At 46.0% G+C, this 17,782-nt stretch overlaps 1 protein-coding gene across 5 annotated transcripts in view; it reads right to left on the minus strand.

Moving 5' to 3' along the window:
* LOC138748198 (protein starmaker-like) overlaps positions 1-17,782 on the minus strand; it is a 101,382-nt gene that overhangs the window by 10,912 nt on the left and 72,688 nt on the right. For 4 of the 5 annotated variants that reach the window (XM_069907987.1, XM_069907985.1, XM_069907986.1 and 1 more), the window contains 9 exons: positions 16,973-17,008; positions 14,792-14,848; positions 13,726-13,782; positions 11,689-11,745; positions 10,355-10,411; positions 7,418-7,453; positions 3,026-3,061; positions 2,861-2,896; positions 809-884 (listed from right to left, as the gene is read on the minus strand). In XM_069907987.1, the coding sequence (XP_069764088.1) occupies positions 809-884; positions 2,861-2,896; positions 3,026-3,061; positions 7,418-7,453; positions 10,355-10,411; positions 11,689-11,745; positions 13,726-13,782; positions 14,792-14,848; positions 16,973-17,008 (448 nt within the window). The remainder of the gene's footprint in view (positions 1-808; positions 885-2,860; positions 2,897-3,025; positions 3,062-7,417; positions 7,454-10,354; positions 10,412-11,688; positions 11,746-13,725; positions 13,783-14,791; positions 14,849-16,972; positions 17,009-17,782) is intronic. The other variant, XM_069907988.1, reaches the window with a different exon arrangement.

Below are 17,782 nucleotides of genomic sequence, written 5' to 3' on the forward strand. Positions count from 1 at the left end.
CTCCTGGGTGCCCAGGCCTTCTTGTTAATCCCACTGATGTGTGGGTCGGTAGGTTCATTGGCTGCTGTACCTCATCCCCCATTGGGTAGGTAAGTGATGTGGTTAGTACAGGATTAGATGCTACATCATTGGGCTGGAGGCCTGCTTTTTAAAAAATCTAAACATACAGCACAGTAACAGGCCATTCAGGCCCACGAGGTCATGCTACCTAAACACTTCCATTGACCGACAACCCCCCATACAATTTGGAGGGTGGGAGGAAACTGGAGCACCCAGAGGAAACCCATGCATGGGGAGAACATATAAACTCCTTACAGACAGCGCGGGACTGGAACCTTGGCCATTGGCACATTAATAATGTTGAGCTACACTTACCATGTCACCCAGTTTCTTGCTGCATCTCAATCTGTGTGGCAGTGAACCAGGGATGCTGAAGCAAGATCCCTGAAACGTAGAGCACTGCGGCACAGAAGCAGGCCCTTCGACTCATCTAGTCTGTGCCATTAGCCTATAACTCTGCCCAGTCCCATTGACCTGCACCCGGACCAAGGCTCTCCATTCCCCTCCTATCCATATACCCATCCTAATGTTGAAATTGAACCCTCTCAGCCATCTCTGCCCAGATCTCATTCCACACTTTCACCACCCTCCAATTCCCCTTGAACACTTCCCCTTCCCTCCTCGATCCCTGTCCTCTCATTCTCGTATCATCCAACCTCTGGGTGGTGGGGTGGGGGGGGGGGAAAGCCCTGTCTGCATTGACTCCCATATGCCCCTGCAAAGGAAGGGGAAAATCTGCACAGCTGACCTTTCATAATATTCATGAATTGATCTTCTGGGCCTCGTCATGACCGAGTTAGCCTTCTGCTTCTCGAGAAATGGCCCTGGAAGAAAGGATATTAATAATTAACATACAGATGGGGAATCCACACAATGTAGCAATAAAGTGTCAGGAAGTCAGTGGGGAAGAGTTTATCGGTGAAGCTCATATCACCCTTTCAATCATGTTCGTCTATTTGTAATAAATCATTGCTGAGATTCACTTCTGCTGACACTATCTAAGCTCACTGTTGCTTTGAGAGAAGCCCAGTGTTCTCCAGTGTCTGTCAAGATGGGTGTAGATTTGGGCCGGTCTTATGTGGGCCAGTCACCAGGATGTGTAGTTGGGCTTGAGCCATGTCCAGGGAGGCCCACAGTTCGATCCAGTCGATCTCCTGGGACGGTGCGTTCCCACAGCACCAGGACAGTCCGCACCCCAGTGTCCTTGACACCACTGAGCAGGGGGTTAACCTGTAAACGGGAGATAATCACCACATTCACTGTTCTCCTCTTGTCACTGATCAAAGCTCCCTCTTTGCTTACGTTCTCCATTCAGTGTTTTTGCACCTTTAAAGACTGCCAAGGATTCAACAGCTGTGCAACAGATGTTGGCTCTCCGACCCGAGCCAGACGCTATTAAACCCTGCTCAGCCATGGATGACAGATCTAAACAATGTTTGTCTTAAATGTTTTGCTCTTACAGCAACCCAGAGGTTGAAGAGATAGTTGTCATCCTTAACCTTCTCCAGACACGGAGATGGAAGGCACAGGTCCCCAGGATCCCCAGGCAGAGCACGACAACCGCCATTCCTGGTTGCCCACTCTCCTTGGCAAGGATCCTGCTGCAGAATGTGGAGCCCAATGTCTCTCAAATGGCTCAAGCAGCAAGATGTTGGAGCAGAATTAGGCCATTTGGCCCATCAACCCTGCTCAGCCAATGGCAAGAGGAGAACATTGAGCAGGGTGATTATCTCCCATTTGCAGGTTAATCCCCTGCCTAGTAGTGTTGAGGGCACTGGGGTGCAGACTGTCCTGGAGCCATGGAAACACTCTGTCCCAGGAGATCGACTGTACTGAACTGTGGGCCTCCCTGGTCATGGGTCAGTCCAAGCTACATTTCCTGGCGACTGGCCCACATTAGTCCAGCCCAAATCTACACCCATCTTGGGACAGACACTGGGCTTCTCTCAAAGCAACAGTGAGCTTAGATAGTGCCAGAAGAGGCAAATCTCAGCAATGATTTATTATGAACGGACGAACATGAATGGTTGACGTATTTTTTCCCGCTCGGCCCCCTTCACCCGCCTTTTCCCATTTAACATTTGAAACCCTTACTCCAAAGAACCAACCAAGCTTCTGCTTTGTCCACCCAATGAATTGGCCTCTGCAGCTGTTTGAGGCAACGGAAATGCAATCTGCAGAACTGATCCATGCAACTGGTTCCTGTCTGCCATGAGGTTCACGACGAATGAAAAACACAAGATTCCGCAAACACCGCAGTTGAAGCAAAAACGTAATGCAGGAGAAACAATGTCCTTTTTCAGAGCAAAGGTAAAAGATACAGAACTGATGTTTCGGACGTGAGCCCTTCATTAAGGTATGGAAAATTGTCGGTAGGTGCCTGGTGAATCCAGTGCTGTCAATAAGAAGTTAGTACATTCTCTTGGTTTTCTCTCACCATTCAAAACGTATGGGGATTGTTGGCCAATTGGGCTACACAGACTCATGGACCTTTTATCGAGCTGTATGTCTAAAGTTGTTTAATTTAAATTTGAGCATAGCAAGATCCCTAAAGAAAGGATGCAGAACAGGTCTCAGTACCGAGGGGGGAACAGAAGGCCAATCACAGTGCACTTATCATTGCAACTCAGCATGAGCATGAAACGTTCACACTAACTTCATTCATAACGTGTCCTACAGACCAGAGTCAACAGTACCCAGAGGCTCTGATTCTCATGGTAATAGGTGCCAGCCAATAGCAATGAATCCACCCTATTCCTTTATCAGTCGCTTGTATTTCAATATTAAAATATTAAAATACCTGGAGCTGCAGAGCGACTCCCTGTTTCTGCAGAATCTGGAACAAAAAGAAATGAAGTTCAGTTCCCCAATCAGAGGAAACCCTGTTATCAGAGTTGGATCAAACTGCCCTCCCCCATCTTAAGGGATGTTTCAAACCACCCCACTGATGGAAAGTTAAAAATACCTTTAGTGTCTGGCCTACTCTCGTTCTCCATGGAGTCTGAAATAAAAAAGAGAAAGATTTAAGCAGTTGAATCACCAAGGCACAGGGCTTGGAACAAATTGGGTGACCATGGAAAGAATTGATGGAGGAAGTCAGCAGGTCAGACATATCAGTCAGGGTTAAGTCTGGACCCTTTATCTCAACTGAGTTCCTCCAGCAATTCTTTTTTCAAGGTTCCAGCATAGAAACATAGAAAATAGGTGCAGGAGTAGGCCATTTGGCCCTTCAAGCCTACACCACTATTCAATATGATCATGGCTGACCAGTTCCTGCCTTCTCCCCATACCCCTTGATCCCCTTAGCCACAAGGGCCAAATCTAACCTACTCTTAAAAATTGACAAGGAACCGGCCTCAACTACTTCCTGTGGCAAAGAATTCCACAGATCCACCACCCTCTGAGAGAAGAAAGTTTTCCTCATCTCAGTCCTAAAAAACTTCCCTCTTATCCTTAAACCCCTGGTTCTGGTTTTTCCAAGCAATGGAAACAACCTACCTTCATCTAGTCTGTCTAAACCCTTAACAATTTTATATGTTTCTATAAGATCCCCCCTCAATCTTCTAAATTCCAGAGAATACAAGCCCAGTCTATCTAAACTTTCTTCATTTGGAAGTCCTTCCATCCCTGGTATCAGTCTAGTGAACCTTCTCTGCACCCCCTCCATGGTGAGGATGTCCTTCCTCAGATAAGGAGACCAAAACTGCACGCAGCACTCCAGGAGTGGTCTCACCAAGGCCCTGCACAGCTGTAGCAGGATCTCCCTACTCCTGTACTCAGATCCTCTCGCTATGAATGCCAACATAGCATCCGCCTTCCTCACTGCCTGCTGCACGCCCACTTTTAACGACTGATGCACAGCAACACACAAGTCTCGCTGCATCTCCCCTTTTCCTAAACAGATACCATTTAGATAATAGTCCTCTTTCCAATTCTTACCTCCAATTTATCCACATTATATTGCATCTGCCACATCTTGGCCCACTCATCTAACTTGTCCAAATCACTCGACACAGCCAGCCCTGATACCTAACTTTGTGTCGTCTGCAAATTTTGAAATAATGCTATCTATTCCCACATCTAAGTCGTTGATATATATTGTAAATAATGGTGAGCCCAGCACGGAGCCCTGCGGCACCCCACTGGTCACTGGTCTGTTTCTCTTTTCTACTTGATGCCCAGAATGGATGTAATGCTCTTCGATTCAATGAATACAAATCTATGACAATATAAACCCTCTTTGTAACATTACACGTGTTCCATTTCCTTCACTGCACCGTCCTCAAATCATCATTAGTGTAAAGGTTGCGAGACCAATGACACTCCCTAGTCTGGACAATGTCAACTGGTGATTTTCAAAGGGATATTATAAAGATCATAACACAAGTGCAGAAATATGTTGTTCAGCCCACTAACTCTGCCCCACCATTCAATCACAAGCTGATCCATTTCCCCATTCAGTCCCACTGCCCGGTCCGTAACCTTTGATGCCTCAGCTAATCAAGAACCTATCAATGTCTGCATTTATAACACCCAATGTCCTGGCCTCCACAACCACCTGTGGCAACAAATTCCACAGATTCGCTGCCCTCTGGCTGAAGAAATTCTTCCCCATCTCTGTTCTAAGTGGATGCCCTTCAATCCTGTTGTGACCTCTTGTCCTAGACTCTCTGACCATGGGAAACAACCTTTCTGCATCTACTCTGTCCACGCCTTTCAATGAGATCCCCCTTATTCTCCATCATTCCAATGAATAGAGGCCAAAAGCTGTCAAACGCCCCTCATGTGATAACCTTTTCATTCCTGGATTAATCGTTGTGAACCCCCTCTGAACCTTCTCCAACATTACCACATCATTTTTTAAATGAGGAGCCCAAAACTGCTTACAATACTCCCAAGTGAAATCTCACCAGTGGCTTATAAACCCTCAACGTCACATCCCTGCTCTTAGATTCTGTTCCTATTGAAGTGAACGCCAGCATTGCATTTGCCTTCTTCACCACCAACTCAACCTGCAGGTTTCCCTTCAGGCACAAGAACTCCCAGGATCCTTTGCTTCTGGGAATTTTCAATTCTCTACCCATTTAAAAAAATATCTGCCCATTTGTATTTTCTACCCAAGTGCATGATCGTATAGCTACCACATTATAGAATACTACAACACCAAACAGGCCCTTCAGCCCTAGATGTTGTGTCAAACTTTATATTCCTTAAAAAGTACTAAACCTCCCCACCTCATAACCCTCTATTTTTCTTCCATCCATGTGCCTGTCTAAGAGTTTCTTAAAGGCCATCATCACCACCCCCAGCAAGGCATTCCAGGCACCCTCAACTCTCTGCATAAAAAACCTACCCCTGACGTCTCCCCTAAACTTCCCTCCCTTCACTTTGTGCACGTGTCCTCCGGTATTTGCTATTCTTGCCCTGAGGAAAAAGGTGCTGACTGTCCTCTCATCCTTCTACGCTCCAAAGAGAAAAGTCCCAGCTCTGCTAACATGTCATAAGACATTTTCCAATCCAGGAAACCTCCTCTGCACCCTCTCCATAGCTTCGACAACCTTCCTATAATGAAGTGACCAGAACTGAACACAATATTTTAAGTGTGGTCTCACCAAAAATTTGTAGAGTTGCAACATGACTCTTGAACTCAATCCCCTATTAATGAAGCCCAACATCCCATAGGCCTTATCTAACCTAGCAACCTGCACAGCGACCTTGAGGGATGCATGGATTTGGACCCCAAGGTCCCTCTGCTCATCCACACTCTTAAGTAACTGACAATTAACCCTGTACTCAGCCTTCTGGTTTGTCCTTCCAAAACTCATCGTCTTGCACTTATCCGATTGAAATCCATTTGCCATTTTTCTGCCCAACTCTGCATCCTGTCTCTTTCCTTTTGTAGATCCTTCAGCACCATCCACAACTCCTCCAAACTTCGTATCATCTGCAAACTTACTGACCCATCTTCCGCCTCTTCAACCAGGTCATTTATAAAAATCAGAAAGTGCAGGGTACCAGAATAGATCCTTGTGGAATTGCACTCATCACTGACCTCCTGGCAGAATACTTTCCTTCCACTACTACTCTCTGCTTTCTACATGCAATTTTTTATGCACACACCCAAAGTTCCTTGGATCCCCTGCCTCATGACTTTCTAAACGAGTCTCTCATGGGGGACCTTGTCAAATACGTTACTAAAATCCATATGGATCGCAGCTACTAACCGACCCTCAGTAATTTCTTTTCTTACCTCTTTAAAATCTTAATTAGTCTCGTGAGGCGTGACCTTCCTTTCATGGGGTGGCATGGTTGGTACAATGTCCTGACAGTGCCAGCGATCAGGACTCGGCTTTGAATCCTACGCTGCCTGTTAAGAGTTTGTACATCCTCCCCCTGACCCCAGGGGCTCCGGTTTCCTCCCACCGTTTAAAACGTACCAGGGATGAGGGCTAATTGGGGGTAAATGTTGAAGTAGGACTCCTGGGCCAAAATTACCTGTTCCTGTGCTATGTCTAAATTTTCTTAAAAATTAAAAATTAAAAAGCCATGTTGACTAACCCTGAGAAGACTACTTCTTGAAATGCTCATAGACCTTATCCTTTAGAATCCTCACCAATAGATGTCAGACTCACCTAGGATTCTTCCTAGTACCTATTTTAAACATTTACCATTCTCCAATCCTCCGGCACCGCTCTTGTGGTCAAAGAGGACTCAGCCATCATCCCCTCCCTTCGCACCTCAACCTGGGGTAGATCACGTCCAGCCAAGGGGACTTATCAATCTTAATGTTTTGAAGATGATCCAACACTCTCTCTCCCAGTCTCAACACCATTCAGCGCACAAGCCTGATTTGTTCCAGCCTCACCCTGATCTAGGTCCTTTTCTCTTGTAAATACTGAAGCAAAGTATTCATTTAGGACCTTCCCAACCTCTTCTGCCTCCAGGCACATTTTGTCTCCTTTAAATTATATTTCATTTGCCACCTCTCTGCCCATTCTCCTAATCTGTCTAAGTCCTTTCACAGCCTCCGAGTTTCTTCTACGTGATGTGCTCCTCCACTGACCTTCATATCATCTGCAAACTTGGCCACAAAGCCGTTCATTCCATAATCCAAATCATTAATATAGAACATTAAAAAAAGTGGCCCCAACACCGATCCCTGTAGAACACCACCAGCAACTTGCAGCCAATCAGAACGTGTTCCCTGAATTCCGACTCTCTGCTTCCTGCCAATCAGCCAAAGCTCTCCCCCCCCCCACTAGCATGTTTTCCATAATACCATGGGCTCTTATACTGTTCAGTAAACTCATGTGCAGCGCCTTGTCAAAAGCAAGATATAAATATCGGAAATAGTTACCATGACTTGCAGAATGACTCTCTTTTTCAGCAGAATCTTGAAGTGAAGGAAAAGAATTTCAGTTAAGCAATCACAAGAAAATGCCCTTGTACCTGTCTTGAAATCATTTTAAAGCCATACAGTGTGGAAACAGGCCCTTCGGTTCACACTGGCCAAAATGTCCCACCCACCTGTTCTGCCTACCTGCATTTGGACCATATCTCTCAAACCCATACTTCCCAACTATCCGTCCATTGTTTCTTTAACCTTGCAACAGTCCCTGCCTCAACCACCTCCTCCAGCACCCTCTGGGTAAAGAAAAGTTACCCTCAGGTTCTTGTTAAATATCTCTCCCACCCCTTCACATTGAACCAGTTTCCTCTGGGTACTGATTCCCCTACTCTGAGCAAAACTGTCTCCGCGTTCACCTGATCTATTCCTCTGCGATTGTGAGATCACCCCTCATCCTCCTGTGCTCCAAGGAATAAAGCCCCAATGTGCTCAACCTCCCCCTATAGCTTAGGCCCCCCTGATTCTGGACAGCATCCTCATGTATTTTTTCTCTGCCCCCTTCTCCAGTGTAAGAACATCTTACAATTGGCCAAAACTGAACACAACAAATGGGGCCTCGCCAACATCTTATTCAAGTACAGCATGACCTTCTAACTTCTGTCCTCTTGCTTTAACCAAATTTCAACATGTCCTGATAATGTATTGTTCACATATCAGGAGAAGTATAGTGTCCGGCCCACCTTCATTCTCAGCAGGCGTGGTTATCCAAATGGTTTTTAAAATTCCTTCTCCCTTGCAAACCCACACTCGAGAAGTTTCATCTAATTACAAGTCAATTTATGAACAGATTTCCATTTTTTTTTGTACCTGATCATATGTCATATCACCCCACCTTCTGTACACATTACCTGCTTCTTAAGCCCCTCTGCCTCACTTCAAACCACTTCATGACAACCAAATTTTCTTCCCCCTCTCCAGGTAAAGAAGTTCCTTTTCTAAATTTGCAATGGGTTTAATCCTGCCGCAATGATCTAAAGTAGTAATTGATAAATGGCAGAAATCCTCAACAGATCAGGCAGCAACTGAAGGGGTGGTCAGAGAGTCGCATTTTATATTGAGAACCTTCCATCAGATTTAATATTTTTTTCTCTTTTTTCAAAATATATTCAAATAGAAGTTGGATATGGACCTTATGGCAATGGTTAATGTTGGACTTTATTCCCAGGAGCATTGAAGAATGAGGGGAGATTTGATAGAGGTATTTAAAATTATGAGGGGCGTAGACAGAGTAAATGCAAGTGGACTTTTTTACACTGAGTGTAGGTGCGAGGACAAGGGTTAAGAGTGAAAGGGGAAATGTTTGGAGGGAACATTAGGGGGAACTTCTTCATGGAGAGTGTGGTGGGAGTGTGGAACGCACTGCCTCCTGAACTGGTGAATGCGGGCTTGATTTTGATATTTAAGATAAAAATTGGACAGGTACATGGGTGGGAGGGATGTTGACTGGATGCAGATCAGTGGGACTAGGCGGAATAATAGATATGCCGAGACTAGATGGGCTAAAGGGCCTGCTTCTCTGTTGTGGTGTTGTGTGGCTCGATGACAAAGTGGTCCAGTTCTGGTTTCGCACATCATTACTTTGCCTGCCCCGTCGAATCCTTCTAGCAGTGTAGTGTTCTCTGTTCAGTATCTCCTCTTCGAGAGTAGGCTTTCCCAGAGTGCGTATAAATATCCTAAGCTCTCAGTTCACAGATCATCTTGTAAGTCTTTTATTTTATTTTCCTCAGTGCCTTGATATCCCTCTATGTGATATTCAAGGTATGATTAAAATAGAAGACTAGGGATTAGATTTAGACATACATATATAACGGTAACAGGCCTTTCCGGTCCTTGAACCTTCGCCACCCAATTGACCTACAGTCCCAGTATGTTTTTGAACAGTAGGAGGAAAACAGAGCACCCGGAGGAAACCCGGACATGGGGAGAACACACAAACTCCTCACTGGCAGCGCCAGATTCAAACCCAGGTCACCGGCGCTGTAACAGCATTGCGCTAACCATGCCCCCTTCCATGCTAGCCACGCCTCACTGAAGAGGATTAATTCAGAGATCTGCTTGATAGATAACATGGGTATGGAGGGCTGAAAGGCCTGTTTTGCCCTACATGACTTCCAGACTATGATTCAGTACAAAAACAAAGTGAATAGGAGCAGGATTAGACCACATGATCCCATGAGGATCATGGATAATATTATTGTGACTCCCTTAAAAATGAATAATGTAATTTTCAGCTTCTGGAGAATTCTGGAGCAGAGAATTCCAAAGCGCGCAACCCTCGGTATGTGTCAGAAACTGGAACACTGAATATAGAAATTCCTCTTCATCTTTATGATAACTAGGTGACACTTAATTCTAAAACAAACCCCCCCCCCATCAGTTGAGATTCTTTTATTACCTGTTGAGGTTGACCTGCCTGGATAGCTTGCAAAAAAGAGTTTCCTTGCTGTACCTGACGATAAACAATTCAATTCACATTGCTTCATGAGGGGACGGAACAGAAGAAATGGGAACTAGGGTCGGCCATCCGGCCCAGGGAGCCGGCCCTGCCATTCCGTAAGATCATGTCTGGCCCTCGACTCATCCCATTCCCCATAACCCTTAATTCCCCTACTATGCTCTTACCTAGCTGTGTCCTAAGTACATTTAAAGAGGAAGTGTGTACAACAGTTTCTTTGGCAGGAAACTCCACAGGTTCACTAGTTTCTGGGAGAAGCTATTCCTCCGTAATTTCTATCTTAAATCCATTCTCCTGTATCCTAGTCCTAGTCTCACCTACCAGTGGAAACAACCTCAGCTCCCGCCTAACTGAACCCCTTCAGAACCTTGTGCTCCAATCGGTTTCAATTCCCATTGGACCAATAAAGTGTGAATTAGTGCTCCACGAACCATCATCTCTTTCTGATCCAATCACTTTTATTTTCCTTTCCACGCTCTCGTTGGAATCTGAAATTTCAAATAAAAGGTTCCAGTCGTAAAATAGAAGACCTAGCGGGGAAGGCTCACATCGCAAAGCATGCCGATGTCACACGCGATTGTTTGTTCACACTTACACTTCGCAAGAATTTCCTCCATCAAATATATAACCATATAACCATATAACAATTTACAGTACTTCTAGTCCGCACCAATTTACGTGAAACTCCACTTGTTCCACCTATCCACTCCCATGCTCATAACCCTCCAAAATTCCCCCCCTATCATCCATGTACTCATCTAGCCTCCTCTTAAATGACAGAACTAACCCTGCCCCAACTACTTCTTCCAGTAGATCATTCCACTCAGAGGTCATTAATTCGATGGCACAGTTAGCACAACTCTGTTACAGTGCCAGTGACCAGGGTTCGAATCTGGCACTGTCTGTGAGGAGTTTGCACCCTCTCCCTGTCTCTGTGTGGGTTTCCACCAGGTGCTCCAGTTTCCTCCCACCCTTCTAAACATACTGCGGTTGTAGGTCAATTGGGCGGCACGGGCTCGTGGATCGAAAGGGCCTGTTACCGTACTCCAAATGTCTAAATGTTAAAAAATAAATAAAACTTGCTTGGTCGGCCAACCTATGCAAAGAAACTCAGCTCTGTAGATAAATCATCAGCTTGGCAAATAGTTCCAACTGTTTCACAATTAGCAAACATTGACATGCACGTGGTTGCTAGCTGGAATTGATGTTCTTTCATGTGGTGTTGAGAAAGTTAATGGATACTTGAACCCATGTATGGTGGAGTGAAACATGAATGTCTGGAGACACTGTGATTGTGGTAAAAACACACTGAAATGCTGGAGGATCTCAACCGGCCTCGCAGCGTCCATATGAGATAAAGATATATTGAAAGCGTTTCAAGCCTGAGCCTTTCCGGCTCACTAGCCTGTGCCACCCAATTAACCCCTGTACGTTTTCTTTATAGAGAGTGGGAGAAACTGGAGCACCCAAAGGAAACCCACGCAGACACAGGCAGAACGTACAAACTTCTTACAGGCAGCGCCGGATTCGAACACGAGTTGCCTACGCTGTAACAGCATTGCACTAACTGCTACGCTAACCATACTGCTCCATATTACTATTAATGGTTTGCTGCTGTTCCCTGTGTATTGACTCTTCCCCCATTCTTGTCAGACCCAGCTTAAAGGTTTCTCGTTTGTGTCCATTCCAACTGCACCCAACCAACCAGACCCAACTCCTCTGCATCAGCATGGACAATAATCCCCAGATGGGGAGATCCACAAACCATCATCTTCTTTGGATTTAAACACTTGGATCTTCCGCTCGGCATTTTCATTGGAATCTGAAATCAGAACCAGATACTGATTATAAAATAGTCAATGAATAAGGAACCATATAACACTAGAGCACAGAAACAGGCCCTTCAGCCCACTTCTCCCACTCATGTGCCCATCCAGATTATTCTTAAATATCAAAATTTAGCCTGCATTTCCCACTTCAGCTGGCAGCTTGTTCCATCCGATCCAGTTTCAAAGTGCGGCTGGTGATTTGCACCGAGGTGGACCCCCAATGAGCAAGCTCTCCCTTATCAGCCACAGGCCCCTCTCAGGGTCAGGTTGGGGTCTGGCCTCTCACCCAAAGATAGCCGCTCGAATCCCAGAGTGCACCCCATTCTGGGATGTGAGAAGGTGCTGAGAGCACAGAAGGCTTCCTGATCATGTTGGAGGTGTGTGGATCTGGGCTGGGGCAGATGGCTTGGACTGGACTCTCTGCGGCTGCGGAAGTGGTGGGAGGGTTGGAGGTGAATCCACGGTCTCTCGGTGACCCTGAAGGGGCTCACTTTTGCTTCTCTTTCTCTGACTGTAAGGGGCGCCATGCAATTTCTGTTGATAGCGAATCTTTGTCTGTCTCACAGTAGAGTACATTTTCTGCTTTATTGCATGACAACAAAATAATCTTGAACACTGAGATGGGCACGGGTAGGTCAGATTGGTATCCTGCCAATGAGTGCCAATCTTCGCCAGTGTCGGGGGAGACAATCTTTCTCGCTCCATCTAAACCCTGCTCTTCAGATGCAGATCTGGACTGACTCCAGAGCCACAACAAGAATAAGAAAGTCTGTGGATGTTGAGATCAAGAGCTGTTCACGCAGCGTCCACAGGCAATAAAAGGTAACCAACATTTCGGACCTGGGCCTTTTGTCTGCCCATCTAATTTAACTTAGACATACAGCACAGTAACAGGCCCTTCCAGCCCACAAGCCCATAATGTCAGAAAATCCCAATTGATCCACAAACACCGCATGTTTTGAACGGTGGGAGGAAACTGGAGCCCCCGGGGAAAATCCACACAGACACAGAGAGAATGTACAAACAGACAGAACTGGATTTGAACCTGGGTTGCTGGTGGCTGCAACACTGTTGAGCTAACTACTATTTAACTGTACCATTTTTAAACCTGCTTCTCACACAAACTGCCCAGAGATTTTTAAACAAAAAGTCCAATATTAAAATCAGAAATATCAATAACTCGAGCTGCAGAGTGACTCTCCTTCTCTGCAGAATCTGGTGAAGAAAATATAGAAATTCAATTCACAGCCCATAAAATTCTTCATGGCCCATGAGCCAAATAATTGTAAACTCCCTTCCATTTTAAACCTCTTTCACTCTACCCCAGTGAGGCATTGTTCAGAGATCAGGAGAGCTACAGCCCCCTCTCAATCTCGGGAGAGTCTGAAACACAATGGGGAGAGTTTCAGTTTCCTGACCCCGCAGACAGACAGTTCCCGGAACGGTTTTCTAGCCTCATGCAAACACCCAGCACCTGGGGTGGGGATGAGTCAGTAGTAGAACACGAGAGCTTGCGGACAGCAGCATGTTTGCAAGTAAAACACAAGGCTGGAGAAACTCAGCAGGTCAAATAGCAAAGATAAAGGTAACCAATGTATCAGGTTGAGAAGGGCTTGTTATGTATCTGTATCTTTGCTAAGTTTGACCTGCTGAGGTTCCTCCAGTATGGTTTTTACTCCAACTGCGGTGTCTACAGACTTTTGTTACTTTTGTGTTTTAACTCAAGTTTCTCCAGCCTTTCTATGTACTAAATGACAACCCAGCATCTGCAGACTGTCTTGTTTAACATTGATATCATAATTGTGTAGCTCCCTCAATATTGATCCAGTCTGGTCTCTCTGGCCTGTGCTTTGTTTCAGTCTCATCTCCGCTCTCCCGGACTCCATGTGGATTATATGCCAAATAAATGTCAGGCCAATTCATGCGCACACACCCAGCCGTACATTAGCACAGTCACAGAGAGGTGCCCAAACCTTCATCTTCTCTCGATCCAATCACTTTCAATTTCACTTCACCACTTTCTCTGGAATCTGAAAGAAAAAAGTTTTTTGATTCTGTGGTGGAAAACGAGTGTGAAGATTTAAAGTTGAATATTTATGATGAATCTCTTTCAATACCATCTAGGCTGGAACTGGGGTTCAGTGGCCAATATCGGGAGAAAGATGAAGAGCGTGCAGCGTTTGGGTTTTGGGGACAGGGGCTCTTGGCTATAAAGTTAGAATCTAGAACTTGCAGCAGAGCACATTGAAAGGTTGATGGTCTTGTCTGGGTTTGATAGGTTACCCTGAGGGAGTTCATTCCCATGGGCAGTTGGTTCAGGGTCCAAGAGTCACTGGCGGAAAAGTGTGGATAAAAGTTCTGGAGACACGGAGGGTAGGTTTATTATTAACCGGTGTGTATGATCATGATCTGCAACTCTCTGTCCAGAGGTCCGGTGGAAATAGAATCTATCAGTGCACCCAGAATGAAGTAGGGAATTAAATTTTGAGCTCTGGGGAACAAGCAAGACATGGGACACAAGTATTAGCACTGACCCTGTGGCCAAATGGCCATTTTGTCCCATCCAGTGGTTCTATCGCTTCCTTATCTACATGTTTCCCCAGTTTCTCCTCCAACCCATCTCTGCCCCTTCCCTTCATCACTCCCTCTGGGAGCAAGGTTCTAGTCCGATTTTCCTTGCAGTCGCACTGTACAAGTTGTTGAAAGAGCTGTAAATCTCTGCTCCCCCCTCCCCGACCTCTGGATCAATTTTCCCAAGACTCTGTGACCTCCTTCCTCTCTGCACCAGCTTTCATCTCCAGTATCCAATTCATTTACTCCCATGATTGGTTTCCAGTTTTGTGATTTTTCCCTCTGTATCAAACCTTCCCCAAGAAGATCTCTTCCAGTTTTGTGTCTACACTGTTCACCATTCTAATTCTGGTCACCTGACTCCACGTGGATTTGATGTCCCATAACTAAGGAATACACTAATCCTCAGAGACCCAGCTCCCAGATGGTTGAGCAGACAAGCATTCCCACTCAGAGAGATCCACAAACCTTTGTCTTCTCTGGATCCAAACACTTTGATCTTCCGTTCGTCACTCTCTTTGGAATCTGAAATAAAATTCAAAATTGGATTATAAAATGGAGAGGGAGTGAGGAAGGCTGACACTTTGAAACCGTGTCCCTTTCACACACTGCAGTTTGATTACACTCATACATTACACCCTCGCTGATCTGGACACCTCCTCACGTGAACTGTTTCCTGACAGCCCGAGAGCCACTGTGATTGGGATTAGAGTCCAGCCTATCATCAGACACTGTGGCTCCAACCAGGTGCCTCAGGGGTGAGTGCGGCACATCCTCCTGGAATTAGAACAGTTCCTGGTTGTCACCATCCAAAACTCTGCCTTTCGCAACCCAACTGACCTTTGAATCTCACAGAACTCCAGTATCCCGAGGGATTGGGGTCCCAGGAGGAGTTGGTCACTCTCCAACACATACTTTCTTCTTTGGCTTGGCTTCACGGATGAAGATTTATGGAGGGGTATGTCCACGTCTGCTGCAGGCTCGTTGGTGACTGACAAGTCTGATGTGGGACAGGCAGGCACGGTTGCAGTGGTTGCAAGGGAAAATTGGTTGGTTGGGGTTGGGTGTTGGGTTTTTCCTCCTTTGTCTTTTGTCAATAAGGTGGGCTCTGCAGTCTTCTTCAAAGGAGGTTGCTGCCCGCCGAACTGTGAGGGGCCAAGATGCACAGTTGGAGGCGATATCTGCCCACTGGCAGTGGTCAATGTGGCAGGCACCAAGAGATTTCTTTAAGCAGTCCTTGTACCTCTTCCTTGGTGCACCTCTGTCTCGGTGGCCAGTGGAGAGCTCGCCATATAACACAATCTTGGGAAGGTAATGGTCCTCCGTTCTGGAGACATGACCCACCCAGCGCAGTTGGGTCTTCAGCAGCGTGGACTTGATGCTTGCGGACTCTGCCAGCTCAAGTACTTCGACGTTGGTGATGAAGTCACTCCAATGAATGTTGAGGATGGAACGGAGACAGCGCTGAAGGAAGCGTTCTAGGAGCCGTAGGTGATGCCAGTAGAGGACCCATGATTCGGAGCCGAACAGGAGCGTGGGTATGACAACGGCTCTGTACATGTTGTTCTTTGTGTGTTTATTCAGGTGGTTGTTTTTCCAGACTCTTTTGTGTAGTCTTCCAAAGGCACTATTTGCCTTGGCAAGTCTGTTGTCTATCGCGTTGTCGATCCTTGCATCAGATGAAATGGTGCAGCCGAGGTAGGTAAACTGGTTGATCATTTTGAGTTCTGTGTGCCCGATGGAGATGTGGGGGGGCTGGTAGTCATGGTTGGGAGCTGGCTGATGGAGGACCTCATTTTTCTTCAGGCTGACTTCCAGGCCAAACATTTTGGCAGTTTCCACAAAACAGGACGTCAAGCGCTGGAGAGCTGGCTCTGAATGGGCAACTAAAGCGGCATCGTCTGCAAAGAGTAGTTCACGGACAAGTTGCTCTTGCGTCTTGTCTTGGTGTGAGCTTACCGGCACCTCAGATTGAAGAAACTGCCATCCGTGTGGTACCAGATGTAAACAGCGTCTTCATTGTTAAGGTCTTTCATGGTTTGTATCAGCATCATGCTGAAGAAGATATTAAAGAGGGTTGGTGTGAGAATGCAGCCTTGCTTCACGCCGTTGTCAATGGAGAAGGGTTCGGAGAGCTCATTGCTGTATCTGACCCGACCTTGTTGGTTTTCGTGCAGTTGGATAACCATGTTGAGGAACTTGGGGGGGCATCTGAGGCGCTCTAGTATTTGCCAAAGTCCTTTCCTGCTCACAGTGTCGAAGGCTTTGGTGAGGTCAACAAAGGTGACGTAGAGTCCTTTGTTTTGTTCTCTGCACTTTTCTTGGAGCTGACTGAGGGCAAAGACCATGTCAGTAGTTCCTCTGTTAGCGCGAAAGCCACACTGTGATTCTGGGAGGACATTTTCGGCGACACTAGGTATTAGTCTATTAAGGAGAATCCTAGTGAAGATTTTGTCTGCAATGGTCACTCTCCAACACATACTACAGATACAGGAATTGGGAACTCAGCACTGAATCTGAACTCCCAAGTTTGGGTTTCCATCAAGGCCAGTAGATCCCAATAGATTCCCTGATTCACTGGTACAATCATCAGTGGATTATCCAACAATGAATGTTATAGGGAGAGAATGAAATCAGAAATATCAATACCTCGAGATGCAGAGCGACTCTCCTTCTCTACAGAATCTGGAATAAAAAGAAGTGAATTTCAGTCGACAAGTCACATCTATTTCTTGGTACCCTCTTATGGATATTTTAAATCTCCCCCTCCCGTCACAATGACATTTCACTCCACCCTGGTGAGTATTTGTTCACAGATCAGGAGAACTACCTTTAGAGTCCAGCCCCTTCCCATACTCATAAGAGTCTGAAACACAAGGGGGAAAGTGTCAGTTTCCCGAAAACACTCAGAGTTCCCCAGAGCATCTCACTCCTCCTGGAATCTCTCTGCGCTGTCTGAGCAGGAGCCATCAGCAGAAAGAATTCAGCTTTAAACATCAGCCCAGGGACCAACTGAGATATGCTGTTGCTTCAGAGACACCTCCTCACACCCACGGTCACCACAGGGGTCAACACGAACATGTGACTGGATCCCTGCTTTCATGAATGGAGCTTTAAGTCTGGGAATTTATAATGAATCTCTTTCAACAACATCTAGACCGGAATTGGCATTCTGTGACCAGTATCTGGAATGTCACCACAGGAGGAAGATGAAGGGCCTGCAGATTTTGGGATTTGGGGGCAAGGGCTGTTGGCTATAAAGTTACAATCTCAAATCTGCAGCAGAGCCCATTGAGGGGTGATATGTCAGTGGTGTTGACGGTCTTGTCTGGGTTCAATAGTTTACCCTGAGGGAGTACATTCACATGGGCAGTTGATTCAGGGTCCAGGGATCACTGCGGGAAAAGTGTGGGTAAAAGGTTCTGGGGACATAAAGGGTAGGTTTATTATTAACCATGC

Source organism: Narcine bancroftii, chromosome 13, assembly GCF_036971445.1.
Source record: "Narcine bancroftii isolate sNarBan1 chromosome 13, sNarBan1.hap1, whole genome shotgun sequence".
Lineage (NCBI taxonomy): Eukaryota > Metazoa > Chordata > Chondrichthyes > Torpediniformes > Narcinidae > Narcine > Narcine bancroftii.